Source organism: Narcine bancroftii, chromosome 1 (assembly GCF_036971445.1).
Source record: "Narcine bancroftii isolate sNarBan1 chromosome 1, sNarBan1.hap1, whole genome shotgun sequence".
In the NCBI taxonomy this organism is placed as follows: domain Eukaryota; kingdom Metazoa; phylum Chordata; class Chondrichthyes; order Torpediniformes; family Narcinidae; genus Narcine; species Narcine bancroftii.
The window spans coordinates 443,443,009-443,463,587 of NC_091469.1; the positions used below are offsets into that span (position 1 = coordinate 443,443,009).

The following is a 20,579-nucleotide window of genomic DNA, read 5'->3' on the forward strand; positions in this document are numbered from 1 at the left end:
GCCAGGCTAGTGCAAGGAGTATCTTTTGTGGTTGAGATCATGATGCAATTAGTCAGGGGAAAAGACAAAGACAAAGGCAAAACAGGGGAAAAAAAAAATATATTTTAAAGCCAGTTTTATTGGATTGAAGCAATTTTAGCAAAATCCAACTGGATACAGCAACTTGTGGATAAGTCAATCTGAGAGCAATAGGAAGCATCAAGAAGGGGATTCCAAGGATTTGGAGTGATTCTGTTTGCATACAAGGGGCAGCAATGAATTTCCACTCTTGCCATCTCCTACCTGTTTCTGGAAGATAAGATAAAAAAGAACATTTAATGCAGAAGAAACGCTGGAAAAAGATAAAATATTGGACTAAACCAAATAAGGGAAATTAGGAAAGCAAAGAGACAGTATAAAAATAATAGCAATGAAATTTTTGAAGTTCGAGAATTTATTTTTGAAGATGTGAAAATGAAGAGAGTCAGACCTTTGAGGAAACAGAAAGATGACTTGTATATAGCTACAGGTAATGTGGATAATATTATGAATTAATATTTCATGATAATCTAGGTATAATGCCAATCGTGTAACCATTAAGAAATATTAGATCCGATAAATGGACTAACACAGGAAGCATTAAGGGGGTTTATCTAAGTAAGATAAAATTGCAGAGGCTTTGACTACAAATAATTTATTCTCCATTGAGAGCATTCAGACAGAGAGAGGATGGTGTTAGGGATGTTGGTGAATTGGGGCAATGAGTTGGTTGAGGCATGGTGTGTTGAGATGATCAGGAGAATTATTTGGGGGACTATTTGGTATAAGAACTGACAACAAATGATACATGATTGTTAATGAAACAATAGGTACTAAAAGCAGAACCTATGTGGAAGATGCTTCCAGGCCATTAATCCCACCCGCCCCTCCACCCACCCCCCCCCCCCCCACACACACACACACACACACACACACACACACACACACACACACACACACACACACACATTGAAGTAAAAGGAAAGTGCGTCCAGTAAAGTGTGTGGATGATTTTTAATTTAATATTGAGACACAGCACAGTAACAGGCTCTTCCAGCCCCTGAGTCCACACCTCCCAAGTACACCCATGTGACCAATTAGCCTACAAACCCTGTACGTCTTTGGAATGTGGGAGGAAATCAGAACACCCAGAGGAAACCCATGCAGATACAAAGAGAGCATACAAACTTCTTACAGGCAGCGTTGGATTCAACCCTGGGTTGCTGACGCTCAAATAGCATTGTGCTAACCACTACACTAACCATGCTGCCCTTACACTGACCCTGCTGCCCTTACACTGACCCTGCTGCCCTACACTGACCATTTTGCCCTACACTGACCGTGCTTGCCTTACACTGACCCTGCTGCCCTACACTGACCATTCTGCCCTATACTGACCCTGCTGCCCTACACTGACCATTCTGCCCTACACTGACCCTGCTGCCTTACACTGACCATTCTGCCCTACACTGACCATTCTGCCCTACACTGACCCTGCTGCCCTACACTGACCATTCTGCCCTATACTGACCCTGCTGCCCTACACTGACCATTCTGCCCAATACTGACCCTGCTGTCGAGAATAATTGGCTGAGACTCCCTTCCTAATAGTCAAATAACCTCACTCCTTGGTGATTTTGAAGCTGGAAAGAAGCAGAAGAAGAAAATAGAAAGGGAGAATAACTAAAATGATAAATTATTGTTTGATTAAACTTGACCTGTGTCAATGGCAATATGCTGGAGGCAATGCTCATTTTTGAAATGTAAGTTTTTAATTTTTTTATCATTTGTTTTTGAGTTTAAGCACCTTTTATGATTTTCTGTACTACTGGGAATGCAAAATAAATTTATTGAGGTGATGTGTTTTATTACTGGTTTCTTAACTCAATTTAGGTTTGGATGGGGAAAAAAAATTGAATGTTGTATTGTTCAAAAGGTGAGCACATTAAATCCATCACTGTGTGATAGGCAGCTGTATTCCACAATGGGCCTGGAGCAACCTTTCCTTCTGCTTGGTGTGTGTGTATAAGTGCCCCGAACAGCAAGCTCTCATTTTCTATTACATCTTAGTTTATCCGAAAATGGAGAAAGAGAGTCAGATGCAACAAATTAATATTTTAAGGAAGTATCGCGTCATTGTTAGAAAGTAGGGCAGTTAATTAACAGGAAGCAAGCTTTCACTCTGAGTGAAAGTGATGAATGGGTAGTTATTCTGCTTTAGGTGATATACGTTGAGAGAGAAACAGTGGTTTGCGTTTGTTTCCTGCAATTAATTTTTTTTTACATCTATCTGAACAGGCCTTGTTTAATGTCTCATGAAAGATTCTAAATTTTCCAGTGTAGCACTGTCTTGTTGAACACAGGATATGTTGAATTTGTATTCGTGCTTTAAATGCAAAATTTTAATTGATTTTAATGCAAGTGTTCAATAGGAACCTTATTTGAACATTCGTGTAAGTGTCCATTTTGCCTTCATTTGTATTAATAGGGAGGATATACTAAAAGCATCTTTAATGCAGGCCAGATCCAACTATGAATGAAATACAAAGAGGATTTTTTGGGGGCAGAATATATAAAGGTTCAGATTCTGGTAGTGTTAATTATGACTTTAACTGAACAAAAAATTAAAGTGAAAACCAGAACCAAGAGAGTCTGCTTTTCTTCTGACCGCCAGCCACACAATGGATGATGTTGAGGTGACAGAAGTGGTACAAAGAGCCATTCTGACATCTAAATGCCTGACAAGCAGCTTTTGAAATTATGTATGGTTAAATGTGACAGCTTAACTAGGTACCTGAGGCTGTCTCATTCTCTGCTGTGAGAAGGTTTATATTGCAACACCATGTGAAGGATTTTAACATGTATCCTTTAATTCGTATCTTCTGATAAGAACAAAGAGCATTACTGATCATTATGCCAAATGAGGCTACTGAGCACTGTGAGTGCCATCTACTTCTGCCATTTAATCATCCACCAGAATGATGCTTGTAAAAATGTTTGACCATTGAGAGCAAACCAATAAACATTAACAGTTAAAAGATTGGAAAATGAAAACTTTGCTGGCAACCTGGTGTGTGTGAGGTTCACATTTTAAAGCCTTTCTGAGAAGATGTTGTCATTTGCAGAAATAATCTCAGAAATGCCAAAAAAAAACCTCTGAACAAAGATAGATTTATGATTTGTACAAAGGAAGGAGCATTTCTTTTAAATACATTGTGGAGTTTGAGGCAGAATGACTTGAAGTCCAACTCCAGGGAATATGTTGACTGACATCAACTGGGTCAATAGTAGCTGTAGAATTATTGAAACATTTAAAAAAAAATTAGAGTATACTGTTCAGACCATTGTATCCGAAGCAGAAGAAGGTTTACTGTCAATTTTTGTCAGTAAACTTGTATCAAAACATGTATCTGTATGATATTTTAAATGTTGAAAGGTTTCCTAACTTCATTTCACCCAACATGTTTAAGATTTGCGACACCCTATCAACGAGAAACAAGACTCCTCAGCTCCCAGCTAAACTTTCTATAATTTCTTTCAAAATCTACGTTTTCCTGTTTATAGAGCTTTCTGTTACAGGAAATAAATGTTTCCAATTCAGCCTCACTCTCTCAATTAAATCTTTCCTCAATCTCCTGTGTCAATAAGTATCCATCAGCCCTTCAGAGACCAAACTCTTCAGTCTTGCCAAAACCCTTACAAAACCCCTTTGGTCGAAACATCCTTCCACTAAGTTAAACAAGTAAACCTGCAGATGCTAGGGTCGAGTGCAGTACACAAACATGGTGAAGAAACTCCGTAAGTAACGCAACATGCATCCAAAGAAGGTAAAGGGTAACCAAGGTTTGGAGCCTGTGCCCTTCATCAGGTATAAGAAAAGAAAAACAGGTAGATGGGGGTGTGGGGAGGACCAAAGATTAACAGCTGAGAGGTAATAGGTGGAGACAAGTAGGAGAGTAGAAGCGGATAAAAAGCTGAGGTGAAGGGGGAAGAGGGTAGAGGGCTATAAAGGGATAGTGGTCTTTTTGGAGAAGTAAGGGAAATGGGTGGGGAGCTGAAGAAAAGGAGACAGAGGGCTAGCATTTAGACAGTGCTGCGAACATAAAACATTCACTCCACACATGCTTGAGACAAATCACTGGAGGAGATATTAGAAGAGATGGGGGTAAATTATAAAGAAAAGCCAAACAGAAAAGAGGCACAAAAATTGTAAGAAGGTAAACTGGGACTAAGAATTGAGACAGCCGAAGGCATGTCTACCAACCTCAGGCCAAAGAAATGAGGGATTCACAACACCAAGATGATGAAATTTATTGCAGTCGAATGGGGAAAACTCTTCCTTCCTGGTAATGTTGTTTGCAAATTAGTCCCCCCATAAACAAACAATCAACGTACACATATTCAGCAGGAATTTTTCTTAGAATTGCTCCCATTCTTTTGGCATTTACTTTGCTGAAGTGAGTTAAGCATGATAAATTCTTACCTCCTCCCTTATCATTTCCAGTTAACACCTTTTGTTGGTCTGTATTCCTCCCCCAGCCAGCACTCACTGAATTCTGAGACTTTCTGAGATTTTCTGCTTCTGGCTTATTCCTTGAAGAAGGGCTTCGGCCTCAAACGTTGGCTATTTATTTTTTAGTTTTTATATAGCACATTTAAAACAACTCACATTGACCAAAGTGCTGTACAGATCATAAATTACATCTCAACATTAGCAACTATTTAGAGTGCAGTATAAAGTGAGTACCTGAGGTTCAGAATTGAACAAACAACATAGTAACAATCACCTCAAAACACTTGCGAGTATAAATACAAATTCAGTCTGATTTAATGGAGTTAAAGGAAGGGGCTGATTTGACAGAGGGAGGAATGTTGTTCCACAGATTGGCGCGATCTCCCATGAGTTTGCGATTTGAGCGCAGAACAACCAAGTGTCCTAAATTGGTTAGGAGATCAGTGATGTAGGAGGGGGCTAGTCTATTAAAGGCTTTGTAAACAAACTAGAGATCTTTAAAATCTATTCTGAGCTGTACTGGCAGCCAGTGGAGGGAGGCCAGAATTGGGGTGATGTGGTCCCTCTTCTTGGCTCCTGTCTGGAGCCTTGTTGCCACATCTTGAACCATTTGCAGACAGGATAATGACGATTGACTAATTCCCGTATATGGAGAGTCTAAACTGGAGAAAATGAGGGCGTGTTTAGCTTTCTCAAGGTCTTTCAGTGACAGGAATGATTTGATTTTGGCAATAATGTGGACCTGGAAAAAGCTAGCTTTTCCTACTACATTGACTTGTTTGTCAAACTTGAAGGTGGAATTGAATATCACACCATGGGATTTGACGTGTGGTTTAATGAAATTACCAAGGATATTGGAGATAATTTTGGTGCTGGTGGTGTGGGAGCCAAATAGGATGATCTCAGATTTGTCATTGTTTAGCTGCAGGAAGTTTTGAGCCATCCAGCACTTTATGTCCTCCAGACAGTCAATGAGGCTGTCTCCTATAGATGTTGAAAAGACTGGCTGAGTTCCTCCAGCATTTTGGCATGTGGTTTTTACTTTGCTGAACCCTTCCATGAGGTTGCCAATATACTTCCCAGCGAAATGACCCCATCAGAATGGGAGCAGCCTCAGGAGTTTTGCTGGTCATTAACCAGTGTCGCAGAAGAACAAACTGACAGAACTGCATTGCGCATTGAAGAGGAGAAAGAAAAATAAGGAAGGTTGAAATGATAACGAAATTCAAACCATATTTCAGAAATTTTACAGCAAATTTGAACTGCAAAAATAGGAAAATTCTGTTTCAGAGGTGTTATTGTTCAAAGCATCTGCTTCCTTTATTAGTCACAGCAGCAAAGGGAACTTCTATTTATGTTTTGTTTTTATCTCCAGATTTTCATTGTAATGAATCACTCGGCATGGAATCTGGCAAGATTCTCACAGATCAAATTTTGAGTTCCAGCAATTACAATTTATTCTGGTCCTCAGAAAGATCAAGACTAAATTACCCAGAAAATGCATGGACGCCAGCTGAAGACTCTAACAAAGAATGGATACAGGTAAACACAGTCACATGATTTTCTTTGACATGCAGTATCATTAGTTCATGAAAGTGTCTATCAAACGGTGTCACTCGAGAAGTTTGCAACAGAAGAGAATTGAACTGCAAGGGAAAATATCCCTAATCCAAACATCACACAAGATTCCGAGCATGTAATTTGCTACAAGATTTCTGAGCACATAATTTTCTGCAATTACAGTCACAAAAATGAGACCACTGGAAAATGCTGTATATCTCATGCCCTCATGAGTTCGATGCTTTCTTTTGTCTGTTTTAATCAGCATCATTTGTGACTAACACGCTGAGAAGTGTCAATGCTGGAAATTAGCAGCAAACTTTCCTCCCTTGACTACTAGGACAGAGGGAGCATCTGCACCCATTCTGCCCCAACTCTGACATTTTCACTTGGGAGGAGTTGCTCTGATTTCCAGGGGTAGGAGTGAAGCAGAAATGTCTTCATTCAGAATCAGATTGAATAGGGGGATGGATAATGAACAAGAGAGGGAGATGAAAGGAAACTGGTAGCTAGGATTTATTAATGTGGATGATAAACTCGAAAAAAATTCATTGTGCAGAGTGAGTTTGTTACTTGGTGAAAGGTTACACTGGATATAGGATTATATTAATTTGATTCATTGGATAATTGGAGAAATTAGCATCAATACACATAGAGAGAGCGAAAAAAAGTGTTTTGCTGAGCAACCTTTGAGTGATGCAACACAGTAAACAGTTGCAACAATGAAGACCCGAGGTGAGACAGAGAGAATTTATTGCTGAGATTGGAGGGTTATTATCAATAACAGAAGTTTCTGTAATAACATGAAAGATTAAGAGTTAGTGATTTTCCAAAGTAATTTGTGTAATTGAAGAGATGAAAGAATATTACATGCCTTTGGAAAAGAAGATTATTTCCATTGGGAATTTGCAGACAGAAAAAGATTTGTGAATGTGCTACTCTGCTCTGCTGTGCTACACTATGAATGTACTTTTCCTCCTTATCACATCCAATTAACGCCTTTTGACTTTTGGTCTGGACTCCTATTCTTCCTCCTTTGTCTCTCCAGACGCCTTCCTGTTTTTTGCTTTTACATTGAAGAAGGCCTCAGACCTGAAACATTGATTATATATCTTTCTTTGGCTTGGCTTCGCGGACGAAGATTTATGGAGGGGGTAAAAAAGTCCACGTCAGCTGCAGGCTCGTTTGTGGCTGACAAGTCCGATGTGGGACAGGCAGACACGGTTGCAGCGGTTGCAGGGGAAAATTGGTGGGTTGGGGTTGGGTGTTGGGTTTTTCCTCCTTTGCCTTTTGTCAGTGAGGTGGGCTCTGCGGTCTTCTTCAAAGGAGGCTGCTGCCCGCCAAACTGTGAGGCGCCAAGATGCACGGTTTGAGGCGATACCACAAGACCGACTGAGTTCCCCCAACATTTCTGTGGTTTCTTTGTACAATCACAGAGTCTTCAGACTTTCTTGTGTCACTCTGAGCTTCTGTGAAGTCTGGCAGTGTCCATAATCCTTGCTATTTAAACATCGGCTACTTCAAAGCACAGAATGAGGAATATTCCAGCTGGCTCAATCCTATCCACGACCAACTGGGACACAGAGTCACAGAGACCCCTGAAGGGTGTCTATTTATCACACATCTCAACCAGTGAGCTGGGAGAGAAGGTTTGGAAATTATTCCAAAAAATCTCTGAGCACCTCTGTTGACAGAGGTAATAGAATACAATCATCACATTACTGTCCTTGGCATGGTCTTAGAAAATAACCATTTAAAACTGTAAATGTTGTCAGAACTGTTGATATTTCCTGTTGATTGCTGAATTCACTCTAATTCCCAAAGTGGCGGGATTCGGGACCAGGCAGCTGTTGGCTGATCCCAGGATTTAGCCTGGTCAGAATCTTCCCACTGGAGAGACAACAGGCCTTTAAATCATCTTGCTTTGGAACCATAAAGACTACAATTACAAAATGTGCAGGCTAGTTTATAAATGCAAGTCAACTAGTTTCACAGGACAAAATAAATGGACATCCATCTCTAAGAACAAAGAACCATAATACTTTTCATGTCACAGCAGGCCTAATCCCCAGAACCAATCAGCTGTCAGGGTGAGAGGTCCCACATCTGTTTTTAGTCTGAGGTCTAATTCTGCTTTTTGTATTGACTTTTATAATTTAAGGCTCCATTATTATTAATCTTATAGTGGAGGCCCACAGAAGGATAGACGTGAAATTTATTACTGAATTATTCTCTATTGATTCTGATTTAAGGTCATTCTTGAAATGCCAGAGGATTCGTATTTCTTTTTTTGTCAGCTGTTTACATTGCATCTTGTAAAACACACTCTTTAATTGGTTATGTCCTGCTCAACATATTCAAAGCATACAGCTGTGGACCTTCATTTTTTCATCTGCACCCAAATTGATCTGAAGAAAAATCATCTCTGAGGGGAAAAAATGTGTGTGCTAAACACTAGAATAAAAAAAATACCCGGAAATAATTTGAATGTACATGGCTACCCATTTCCATGAACTTAACAAGATGGTCTCCTTCTCAATGAGCCATGCACTGAAAAGACTCCATGCCATTAGTTTTACCAAGTAACCATGCAACATGAAATGTCTCTTTTGATATTTTCCCTCACTCATTCGCAACATGCTTCCTCACAAATAAAGTGTGCCATAACATTAAAGAGATGGGATAGTGCTTGGTAGTATTGTAATTCAGAAACTGGTCTAGCAGTCAGAGTTCTTGACTATTGATCGGGAGATGTGAATGAGAATCCCCTCATGGCAACTGAAAAATTTAGAGTTTAATCATTACACAAATGTGGATATCTTTGAAAGTGAGTTACCATAACTGTAGCCATCAATGAATAAAAATAACTGATTCACTGAATTCCTACAGGAAGCATTCAGTGATCTGATCACAGTTCAGTGTGTATATGAGTCAGACCTAGTTGATTCTTAACTGCTTCCTCATTCAGTTCAGGGCATATTAGAAATGAATATTAAATATTGGCATTTCCAGTTACACCCATATTGCATGTTTGTGTTTTTTATTTAGATACATGTATGTATTTATACATATATATGCATACATGTCTATATGTATGTCTGCATATCTGTGTATATATTGTCATAAAATAAAACAGAAAATGTAATATTGCATGAAATTTCCATTAATTTAGAAGCAATTAGTATTGCCTGAAACCCCTTGCATAAGAGAAAGAGAAGCAAAAGAGAATGCATTCAGAGACACTGAGTGTTCGTGGATTCCCCTCCAGCCCTTCTTCAGCCTCTATAGCCATACAGACCCTTATTCTATTCATTGACAACAGCTGTTGAGCCCCCCCTTTTGGTCCACGTGTGTGTGTGTGTGTGTGTGTGTGTGTGTGTGTGTGTGTGTGTGTGTGTGTGTGTGTGTGTGTGTGTATATGTGTGTGTGTATATATGTGTTTGTGTGTATATGTGTGTGTGTATATATGTGTGTGTGTATAATATATATAATATATTATATATGTGTGTGTGTATATATGTGTTTGTGTGTATATGTGTGTGTGTATATATGTGTTTGTGTGTATGTGTGTGTGTGTATATGTGTGTGTGTATAATATATATAATATATATATTATATATATGTGTATGTATATGTGTGTGCATACATATGTATATATGTATGTATATATGTATGTATATGCATTCATTCATATACCTATACATATACACACACACACACACACACACATATACAAACACATACATACATTTATATTTGCATTTCCACACACGTGCAAATACAAATCATCTCCTTTCATTGGTCTGCCTGTATATTGCTGAGTGAAAACAGATGAAATCCCCATTTCAGGTATCAGGTATCATTTATTTTGTCGCAATTAGCATCATACAGCATTAAATACAAGATAATGTTCTCCTGACCCAGTACATAACTGCCTAACAATACAATGCAACATACAATCAACTTTCAGAAACTAGACAATGGTACAAGGAGACAGGTTACATCTAGATATTATAAAATCTCCACCAGTTATGGATGATAAAGAACACTCCCCGAGCCTCAGAGGCTGCTGCAGGGTCTGTTCGCACAGCCTTCAACAGGTTGTGTTACCAACCCCTCCATAGATGTTAAGTTCACCAGCAATAGGGAAACCAACTACCACCCAGTCATAAGTTCAAGTGGCCCAAGCTCTCTAGTGCTGTCCTTCCCATGAGGTCCAGACATACAGCCTCCAGTCCTCCATTTGTCCATGAGGCCAAGGCACACCTCTCCCAACCTCAGAGCCCGGCACGGCTCCGCAACAGTCGTCGCGTCGGAAGCTGTTTCCAACTCCACACTCGTCCCGTCCACTCAACCCAACAGCAGACACCTCCGACAATGTTTCCAAAGAACCACTGGTCTCCACTGACACTGCAGCTCTGCTTCCACCTCTTGGCCACGTCTGAAACTCCATACCTCCATCAGGTGAGCTCCCCAACTCTGCAGCATCTGCTCAGACCCATTCCTGATCGGCATGTTCCACTGGCAACATACAACTCCCTGTAGTCCAATGTCTCCTTCCCTCCGATTAAAAGTTGTTCATGGTTCTATCTAATTTCTTGCAGCAACTGTGGTCAGGGGTTGCCGCTGCAGGCACCGTCAGTTTCATTTCATTCTGGGTCTATCATTACCATCTTGATGTTTTGCTTAGAAATGTATCAGTGTTGCTCAGTTTCCAAGGGTGGTTGTTGTTGCTAGGTGAGGGATGCTGATTGTACATTGATCAGAAGGAACATGATCTTTGCTAATAGGGTGGGCGGCACTGTGGATCAAAGTGATGTGAACTATCCCCGCAATAATCTCCAATTTGATTTTCAATTCAGATGTCTCTTCACATACAATCTGTGCTTTATCTAAAATTCTTCTTTTTTAAACATCCATACTTTTCATGAGCTGTGTAGGAACTACAACAATATTTTTTCCAGAGGGCTAAACCTGCCATCTGCTGAATTTTCTATAAACTAGTTTGCAGAAGCATCTTCAATTAATATAAGACAAGGACCTGACCATTGTTTTATGTTCAGAAATGTCTGCAAACCTCCTCCGCAGTCGCTGACCAGGTGAGGAAGGTTGTGCGCCAAATTTAGACCATTTTTATTTATGTTGTTTAATATGGGTTCCTTTGAACTGTTTTGAGTATCACTGAGACTCATTTAATCACTTAGCTACGGCACATCCATTAATCCCAATTGTCATAGAAAATTTACAGCTCAGGTGAATACAATTTCACTCATCATGCCTAAGTTGATCAAAAAATAACTCACACTCCAGAATTGCTCTACTGCTTACTGTTCTGCAATACACTTTCAATGACCTTTTATACATAATGAAGGTTTTGATACTTGCACACAATGTTCTCAGTCCTGTCTTCTTTAACCTTCTGTAATCTGTAGCCTTCTAGGCCCTTCATAATTTATACACTTCAATTCAATCTCTGTTCAACTTTCTCTATTCTAGCCGATCCAAGTGTTTCAGTCCTGACAACATCCTCATAAAGAAGGAAGTCTGCAGGTTCTGGGGTTGAGTGCAATACACAAATGAGCTGGAGGAACTCAGCAGGTCATACAGCATTCATAGGAAATAGGGTGTAGCCAACATCTCGGGCCTGGCCCCTTCGTCAGATATAAGAAAAAAACAGGCAGAAAATAGATACGGGTAGAGGGGGACTAGGAGAAGAGAGGGGGGAGTAAGTGGGAGGTTAACAGGTAAGAGGTAATAGGTGGATACAGGTGAGAGGGTAGAAGAGATAGAAGCTGAGAAGTGATAAGGGGAGAGGGGACCTCTCTGATCGGAGAAGGGGAGCAGGAGAAAAGGAGATAGAAGGATGAGGAAAGAGAGACACAGGAGAGGGGCAGCATATTGTTTGTTGCTCCAGATTCCAGCATTTACATTCTCCTGTGTGTCTCTTATTATTGTTTCCATTGGTGCCAATTTGTTTATTTCTGCCATATCTCCTTGAGTTCCATTTTAGTGTGTGTGATATCATTTTTGAAAACTATCCTTTGTTTCCCCATGCCTTTGCAAATGACCATCTACATGTTGGGACTTCCATACTTCCAAATCTATTCACCAGAATTGTGAGTTATTCCAAACAGGCCTAAATGAATGTGGCACTTTCACCCTCAATCTCTCACAAAGACAAGGAGCATAAAGTAAAACACACTGGTAGGCAGTCTAAAATCCCTACCCATAACCCCTGACACAGCTGGAAAATCAACTTTCTTAGCATAGTAGAGCAATAAACACTTTCAAGCAGGGAAAACACCCGTGTATAAATGCAGAGGTTCTTCGCCCTTATGCCTAAAGACTTACTTCTCTGAATGTTCCATGGCCGGCTCAGAGGTGCTGATTCCAACCCTTCTCGGGGAAGGATAATCGGCGGAGCGCTGCACTCCACTGCCTGACCTGAATGTACAGCTGCTTCAAGCAGATGGTTAGGGGCTACAACCCATCTCCCCACTCACCCGTCAAAAGGGTGTCATAGAGAGAGAGACACCCTCAAGGCAGGGGCAGTGGGTGGGAGCTGTTTGGGCAGCAGGGGTCGGCGGGGCAGTGGGGGCCAGCAGGGCAGCGGGGTCCATCGAAGCCAGCAGTTTCCATCGGGGGTGGCTGGTGCGGGTTGTGACAGCCTTTCTGGGTCGCTTCAGCTTTCGGGGCTGCTCTCTGTGGCCCAAAACGTGGAAGAGCAATGGCCATCTTCCCTACCCATAATCCCCGACACAGCTGGAACTATTCTGGGAACCATAGAGCGGTATGCCGCGTATTTGACGGATGGCACTACGGCACCAGTTGCCCCGCCTCCATCGGCCCCGTAGGGCGCGACAAGGCACTTCTCAATATGAATGGAACGCTGGAGCAGCCTTTTAGGACTGCTGTCTGAAAGATAAGTTTTAGATCCACTCTTGTAGCCGTCCTCCAGGCGGTGGTCTGACATAAAATGGCCTAATGTTTCATTGATTAATCATATGACATGGTCACTCAGATCAGAACAAACCCACCTTCTCTGAATTAACAGTACTCTCGTGGTCAGCACAATTCTGAAATTTTGCAAATTCCCTATTTTTAAGTCTGTAATTGCAAACCAATTCAATATTCCTGTGAAGGGCACATTTTCAGAACAATTGCTTCCTTTCCAAAGATAAAGTTATTTAAGCGTCTTCAAACATCAATGCAAGCTCACTTGACAAATAGAACAATAACACTAATATCAGAGTTTGTTATGTGATAGTTCCTACTTCTACATTGCTCTAAAGGGATTTATGTCTTTAAAAGAGGTGTAAGACAAGCTAAGGACTTTGCATGAATTTCATACAGCTGTAAAAAGCTTTCCAAAGAGTGGGATTCTGAAAGTTTGAGAAAATCCCATGTTGATTTATTCTGTCATCCAGATGAATCTTTTTTTTGCACCAAAATAGTTCACATTTAGATGGAATGGATTTTTCCTGCCAACCTTTTTCTCTCCACTGAATTACCCAAGCAGTTTTACTCCCACGTTGACTCTGGCAGACACTCACGAATTGAATCCTGAGAGGGTTAATTCCAAGAAGTCGGACACCCTGCTATCATTCCTTCCATCTCTCCTGGGTCTCCAAACATTGTTTTCACTGAGCAAGGACCCACAATCACTTCCCTTGAATGCAGTGAGCTAATTTCAATTGCTTGCGAGAATATGCCCAAAAAACAGGCTTGTTGGCAAACTCACAGATTTTAGGTTTTTTTTAAAAGAACCAAATGCCTGGCTTCAAATTGAAAGCTTTAAGCATCCTGTGGGACCAAGATCTGGGCTTGACAGAGAATTTGTGGAATAATATGATATTTTGGTGAAATTTACACACAGCCAGGTTGTGACGAAATTTAGAACATACGAATCATCCGAAAAAATTGAATGGTTTTAGTTCCAACATAGATCCCAATATGCTGGAACGTTTGGGATCGCTTTTTTATTATTTAAAAAAATATGAATATCAATGCAAAAATGGTTTTGATGGCTTGTGATTCAGTAATTATAGAAGTAAATATTCAATAGTCTGTTCTGATCCCAGATAGATAAACTTGATGCCAGTGAAACGCGAAAGCCTGCAGGTGCTGAGATTGTCGTAAAAACACTAAAATGCTGGAGGAACTAAGCTGGTCTTTTCAGCATCTATAGGAGACAAAGATCTATGGCTGATGTTTCAGGCCTGAGCCCTTCTTCAAGGAAAAATCAGAAAAGGCAGAATCAGGATATATCAGCAAGTCTCAGAATTCAAACAATGGGGGAGGAATCCAGACCAACAAAAGTTGTTAATTGGATGTGATACGGGACATGGAAGAATTTATCATGTCTGTGCAAAAGGAGACAGAATGGAGAGACAACTGGCAGGGGATGGGGGTGGGTGGAAAGCAAGGGATGGGGTTTTAATGAAAACCATAGAAGTCAATATTAATGTGATCTGGTTGGAGGGTGCCCAGTCAGAAGATGAGGTGGTGTTCCTCCAACTTACAGGTGGTCTCAGTCTGGCAGTGCATGAGAATAGTCTCATGTCGGCAAGGGAATGGGATGGAGAATTGAAATGGGTGGCCACTGGGAGATCCATGCTACTGTGGCAGAAAGAGGCAAGATGCTCAACGAAGCGATCTCCCAGCCTGTGTCCAGTCTCTCCAATGTAGAAGAGACCACAGCAGGAACGCTGGATGCAGTAGATAATCCTTGCAGATTCACAAGTGAAATGTTGCTTCACTTGGAAGGACTGTTTGGGGCCCTGAATGGTGGTGAGGGTGGAGGTGTGGGCTCAAGTGGAGCAACTCCTGCAGACACAGGGCTAGGTCCAAAGGGGATGATTGGTGAGGAGGGAGGAGTGGACAAGGGAGTCGTGGAGGGAGCAGTCCCTGCGGAAAGTAGAGAGGGGAGGAGAGGGGAATATGTGTCTGGTGGTGGAATCACGTAGTAGGTGGCTGAAATGGCGGAGGAGGATGTGTTGGATGCGGAGGCTGGTGGGATGGTAGGTGAGGACAAGAAGAATCCTGTCCTTGTTGCATGTGGGGACAGAGGGGGCCAGGGAAGATGTGCAGATAATGGAGGATATGTGCGTGAGTGTCAAGTTGATGGTGGTAGAGGGAAAACCATCTTATTTGAAGAAGTAGGACATCTCTGATGATCTGGCATGAAGTTCTCATCTTGGGTGCAGTTACAATGGAAATAGAGGAATTGAGAGAATGGAATGAAATCATTACAGGGGACAGGATGGGAAGAGTGTGTAGTCGAGGTAGTTGTTGGAGTTGGTGGCTTTGTAGAAGATGTCTGTCGAGAGTTTGTCTCCCAAGATGGAGACAGAAAAATTGAGGAAAGGTAGAGCGTTGCTAGAAATGGACCAAGTGAAATAGGATGGAAGTTGGCAGCAAGGTGGATGAAGTCAACGAGGTCATCATGGGTACATGAAACAGCACCAAAGTAGTTATGGATGTAGCAGAGGAAGATTTGAGGGGCTTTGTCTGTGTAGACTTGTAGCATGGATTGCTCCATGTAGCCAACAAAAAGGCAGGCATAGATGGGGCCCATGAAGGTACCCATGGCTACTCCTTTAACCTGGAGAAAGTACGATGAGTCAAAGGAGAAATTGTTGAGGGTGAGGACAAGTTCTTCCAGCAGGATGTGGTGGTGGTGGAGGAGGACTGGTTGGTTCTATTGTCCAGAAAGAAATTAAGGACTTTGAGGCCTTCAGTATGGCGAATGAAGATGTAAAGAATTGGATATTCATGGTAAATATGAGGCAATCAAGTTCATGGAACTGGAGATCGATGAAGTGATGGAAGGCATGTGAAGTGCCCTGGATGTACGTGGGGAGGGACTGGACTGGAGTGGAGGGGAACAAAACAGAGTCAGGGTAAGCAGAGACTAATTTGATGGGGCAAGAGCACACAGCCACAATGGGTCTGCCAGGATAATTGGGTTTGTGGATCATGATAGGAGGTAGAAACAGATGGTGTGGAATTGGGAAACAATAAAGTTGGAGGCTGTGCCAGGGAGGTGACCGGAAGTGAGTTCAGAGATGGTGTGTGACACACTGGTTTGATGAGTTTTGGTGGGATCCTGTTGGAGGAATAGGTAAGAGGAGGTGTCTGAAAGTTGTCATCTGGTTTCAGCCAGTTAGAGGACCATGCACCAGACACAATGGCATGACCCTTGTTTGTAGATTTGATGGTGAGGTTCAGATTGGAGCAGAGAGAGTGGAGAGCCAGGCATTATGAGGGGGTGAGATTGAAATTAGTGAAGTCAATAGGGTTATGTCACAGCGGCAGTTGGAAATATAAAGGTCCAGAGCAAGTAGAAGTCTGGAAGGAGGAAGATGTTTTAAAGCGGGAGAATGGATCTGTAGTGGGGGTGGAGAATCATAGTTGTGGAAGTAAGCATGGAGACGGAGCCAATGGAAGAAAGGTTCAGCAGCAAGGGATGCAATTAACTCATTAACGTGTATTCAAAGGAGGATAAAGGTGAGGCCTCTACTGAGTTTATTCAGTATCCAAGAGGGGAAGGCCGGAGGAGAAGGCCGGAGGGGATGGTGAAGACCGGACAGGGTCAAATAAAAAAGAAATATGACTTGACAAGTAGAACCTCCCACTGCTTTCTTCAATTTAAGGTTCTTCTTGTGGGAAAATGGGGCACCACACTTTCAAGTAATGAAGTAGAAGGGATGCTTAGGCTGGGAAATACATATAAATTTATAACTAGGATGTATTTTATCTCCAAGGCGAAAGTGCTAAGCTGGGCCTACAAAGGTCGAGGGAAGGTGGAAGTCGGAGCTGGGGGTTACAATACCAGAGCAGTGTTGGCCTGATTGGTCATTGATGTCATACCATCCAAACATCAATGTGAGATATGGACTGGTTCAATGCAATTTTTTACATCAACCATATCTCATACCACAAAAACTGCATAAATCAAAATCTAAAATATCTGAATGTGCTTCAGATGTGATGTTGAGATTGGAACCTTTTTACATTTTACCTGATTGTGTGTAAAAGTAAGACCATTCTGATAGGATATCATTGAGACACTAACAAGAATAACATGAGTGTCTTTCCCATATGACCCAGAGCTGTACCTTCTGGGCAACCTTATGGCTATGAGCAATAAACTGACTAAATTTCAAATTCACTTTGTTAAAGTAGCTCTGGCTGTGGCCAAGAAGTGTATAGCAATCATCTGGAAATCCGACTCACCCCTTCTTATTGCTCAATGGGCCTCAGAGTTATGTGGTTGTATACCCATGGAGAAAATTATTTACAATTCAAAGAATAAATATGACTCATTCATTAAGATATGGCAACTGTACTTAGATTATGTAGGTGTCCACTAATAAATTTGACCCTTTAATGTATGTAATGATGTGGTATCCTCATAAAATAATTATGAAAAAGCAAGACTTCTGATGGTGCATGAGGCTATATTTTTGTATCTATGGGGGGAGGGGAGAAGGGAGGGTGAATTTTGCAGATATTTAATATGTATGATGTGTATAAAAGTTTAAAGATTTTATTAATGTATTTATGAAAAATAAAAAATAAAATATTCAAAAAAAAAGACCAGGCAGATATTAGGGGGAGATTCAATGGGGTGTCAGGGAGGGGAGGAGGATGGGGAGGATCAGGAGGTGAAGGATTGGAAGGGCCCAAGGGAGGATGGGGAGGGTTGGAAATGTCAGAGGGTGCAGGGAAAGAGGCACTCCCAGAGCCAGGGTGGGAGTTCATGTCGGAGGCTCACTCCTGTAGGTCATGGGCCGAAATGGAGACCCGTGTGTGAAGCCTGGTCCTGTTGGCCGGCAGGTTCAGGATTAAAGTTCATGACGGAGGCTTGATCCTGTAGGTCACCAAAGCTAAGGTGGAGACCCATGTCAGGAGCTCAATCCTGTAAACCACCAGGGCCAAAATGGAGACCCAGGTGGAGGAAGGTGGGGGGCAGTCCCGATGTGGTAGTCTCCAGTGAAGTCAGGTCATCTTGATGTCAGGTCGAAATGCAAACATTCAAATGGGACTAGCTTGGAGAGTCAACTTGGACAAGTTTGGCCAAAGGGCCTGTTTCTGTATTGTGAAACTCTCTGATTTATTTGGCTTCCTTTGGCTCCATAGAAGATAGAATATTACAGCGCAACACAGGAATTTCAGTCCTTGATGTTGTGGCAACCTATATATTCCTACCAAAAAAAAACTAAACCCTTCCTACCTTGTAACCCTCTCTATTTTTCTTTCATGTGCCTATCTAAGAGTCTCCTAAATGCTTCCAATGTTTCAGCCTCCACCACCATCCATGGCAAGGCATTCCAAGCACCTTCAACTCACTATGTAAAAAAAAACAACTTGCCCTGATGTCTCCCCTGAACTTTCCTCTCTTCTCTTTGTAAAGATATCCCCTGATGTTTCCTATTCCTGCCTAATGAACACTGAATTTCATGACTTGTTCATGACAAAAAATTCTGATTTTGATTCTGGAAAAAGGGACTAGTTTTCCACTTATCTATGTCTCTCAGAACCTACAGTTTAACTGCTTGATGGACAATAGTAGCACAATAGCTAGTTATGTATCTTTGTCTTTGCTACATAAAGGACACTATTCGCACTGTGTGTAGTTTATTTTTTACACTACCAATTAATGGTAATTCTGCCATGCCTGCGGGATTGTATGTGAATGTCATGTATATACTCTTGATAATAAATCTGAAATTTGATTATGTGGACTCACAGAAATTTGAAGTTACTGATGCACTATCAATAACTCCAAAGACTAGAAGTTACCTGACTGATAGGCTTTTATTACCATAAACAGAAGGCACATCTCATGTTACTGACCTGAGACCCGAGTTTGTTCTGGGGGAGAAGTTATGGCATTGCCGCCGTTATTAGGGGAATCAAGGGGGAGGAGACATGGCTAGAATCAGCAAGGGTGGGCCAGCCATACACATGCACCATGGGTACTAATTCTCTCCACTGCCATGCCATCAATGAAAACAGGTACACGGTTCTGCAGTCTCACCTTTATAGTCCACAATAAACTAATATTTTATTAATTTCCCTTTGAAACATTATTACTGAAACCTCTTCTTCAATTCTTTAAGTCAGTATATTTCAAACCAGAATTACTTGCTGTTTAAAGAAAATGTTCTACAATTACTCCATCATTTCTTTTGTGGAACAGTAAACTTTAATTACCTGCACAAATGTTAAGTTTGGGACTACAGTTCTACTGTTACAAACATGATGGAATTCCATTTATACTGTAAAACCTGCTGATAGGTTTTTCAGAGGTCCTCTCATATTTAACAATGCTTTTTGAATGCTTCTGAATGTGGTGGGTTATTAGGCCACCATCCTGAAATATTGGTTGGCCAGAGTGCAGGGAATTCCTCACTTAACATGGCAATATTATTTACACAAGGACATCCAAATTCACCATCTACCACCACCTTCCTTGGATATTTATATGCCAGTCATTAAGTGCACTTATGTTGGCAATATTCATACCCTAAGTGCAAAATTATTATGTCTTTTATTTAACGTTGAGAAGGGGATTTCAGGCCATATTGTGAAAATGGTATAGAAATGACCCCAGCAATATGAATAAGGTTGCCATGTCTCAAATCTATGATGTGATAAGTCCCCTTTAACACTCTAATCCACACAATGGATTTTAGGTTGTTCTTTATTATACGGTCATTAATGGAGGAGACTTGAGGACAAAGTGCTCCATGTTAAACACGGTTCTTACAGCATTTTGGACTGCCAAAGAGAGGTCGGGAGCTGAATGGGTTTCTGTGACCTACACATCCACACACCCAGCTGAAAAAATAATACATATGTTCATTTGGCTGAGGTTGTTCAGAGTTAACAATACTGAAAGGTAATATGGACAAAACAAAAAGAGGCGTTTGCTTCAATTGATCTCGGTCTTGTATGTGGAGTTTTCTTTTTTTAAAATTTTTGAACATAGCTTTGAAAACAAATTCAGAAAGCAGAAATTCACCAAACTAATTGAGTTCAACACATTCCACCAAAGCAAATTGCTGTGCATAGTCATCAGTTTAAGGCTCCGTACCCACTGTGTGAAAGTGACAATTATCCATCTGTCCTAACCACAAATAGATGTATCAGCTCCAGTTACAGTAGACTTAAAATTGAGTTTTCCTGTTATACTAAAGTTGGTCCAAAGAAAACATTTTTTAAACTTGTTGACTGGCCTGAGTGCACTCATAAGGTCCAGTTAGTTAACAAAATGTTACATCGTGAACCCAGCAAAGGGAAAAGAATAAGTCGCATTTACGTTTGATTTCCCTTGCATGTGAATCTAAATCATGTCCAGATGTGTAACTTGCGAAGCCCTCCAGCAGTAAGTCTCCTACTTAGCTTCTTCGAAGGGCAAATTTCAATGGCACTTTCTCATGACTATTTTAATTTCACATCAAATCATACATTCAGAATT

The 20,579-nt window shown here is 41.1% G+C and overlaps 1 protein-coding gene across 4 annotated transcripts in view; it reads left to right on the forward strand.

Moving 5' to 3' along the window:
* nrp1a (neuropilin 1a) overlaps positions 1 to 20,579 on the forward strand; it is a 221,958-nt gene that overhangs the window by 136,073 nt on the left and 65,306 nt on the right. For all 4 annotated transcript variants that reach the window (XM_069914442.1, XM_069914443.1, XM_069914440.1 and 1 more), the window contains exon 7: positions 5,907 to 6,073. In XM_069914442.1, coding sequence (XP_069770543.1) covers positions 5,907 to 6,073 — 167 coding nt within the window. The remainder of the gene's footprint in view (positions 1 to 5,906; positions 6,074 to 20,579) is intronic.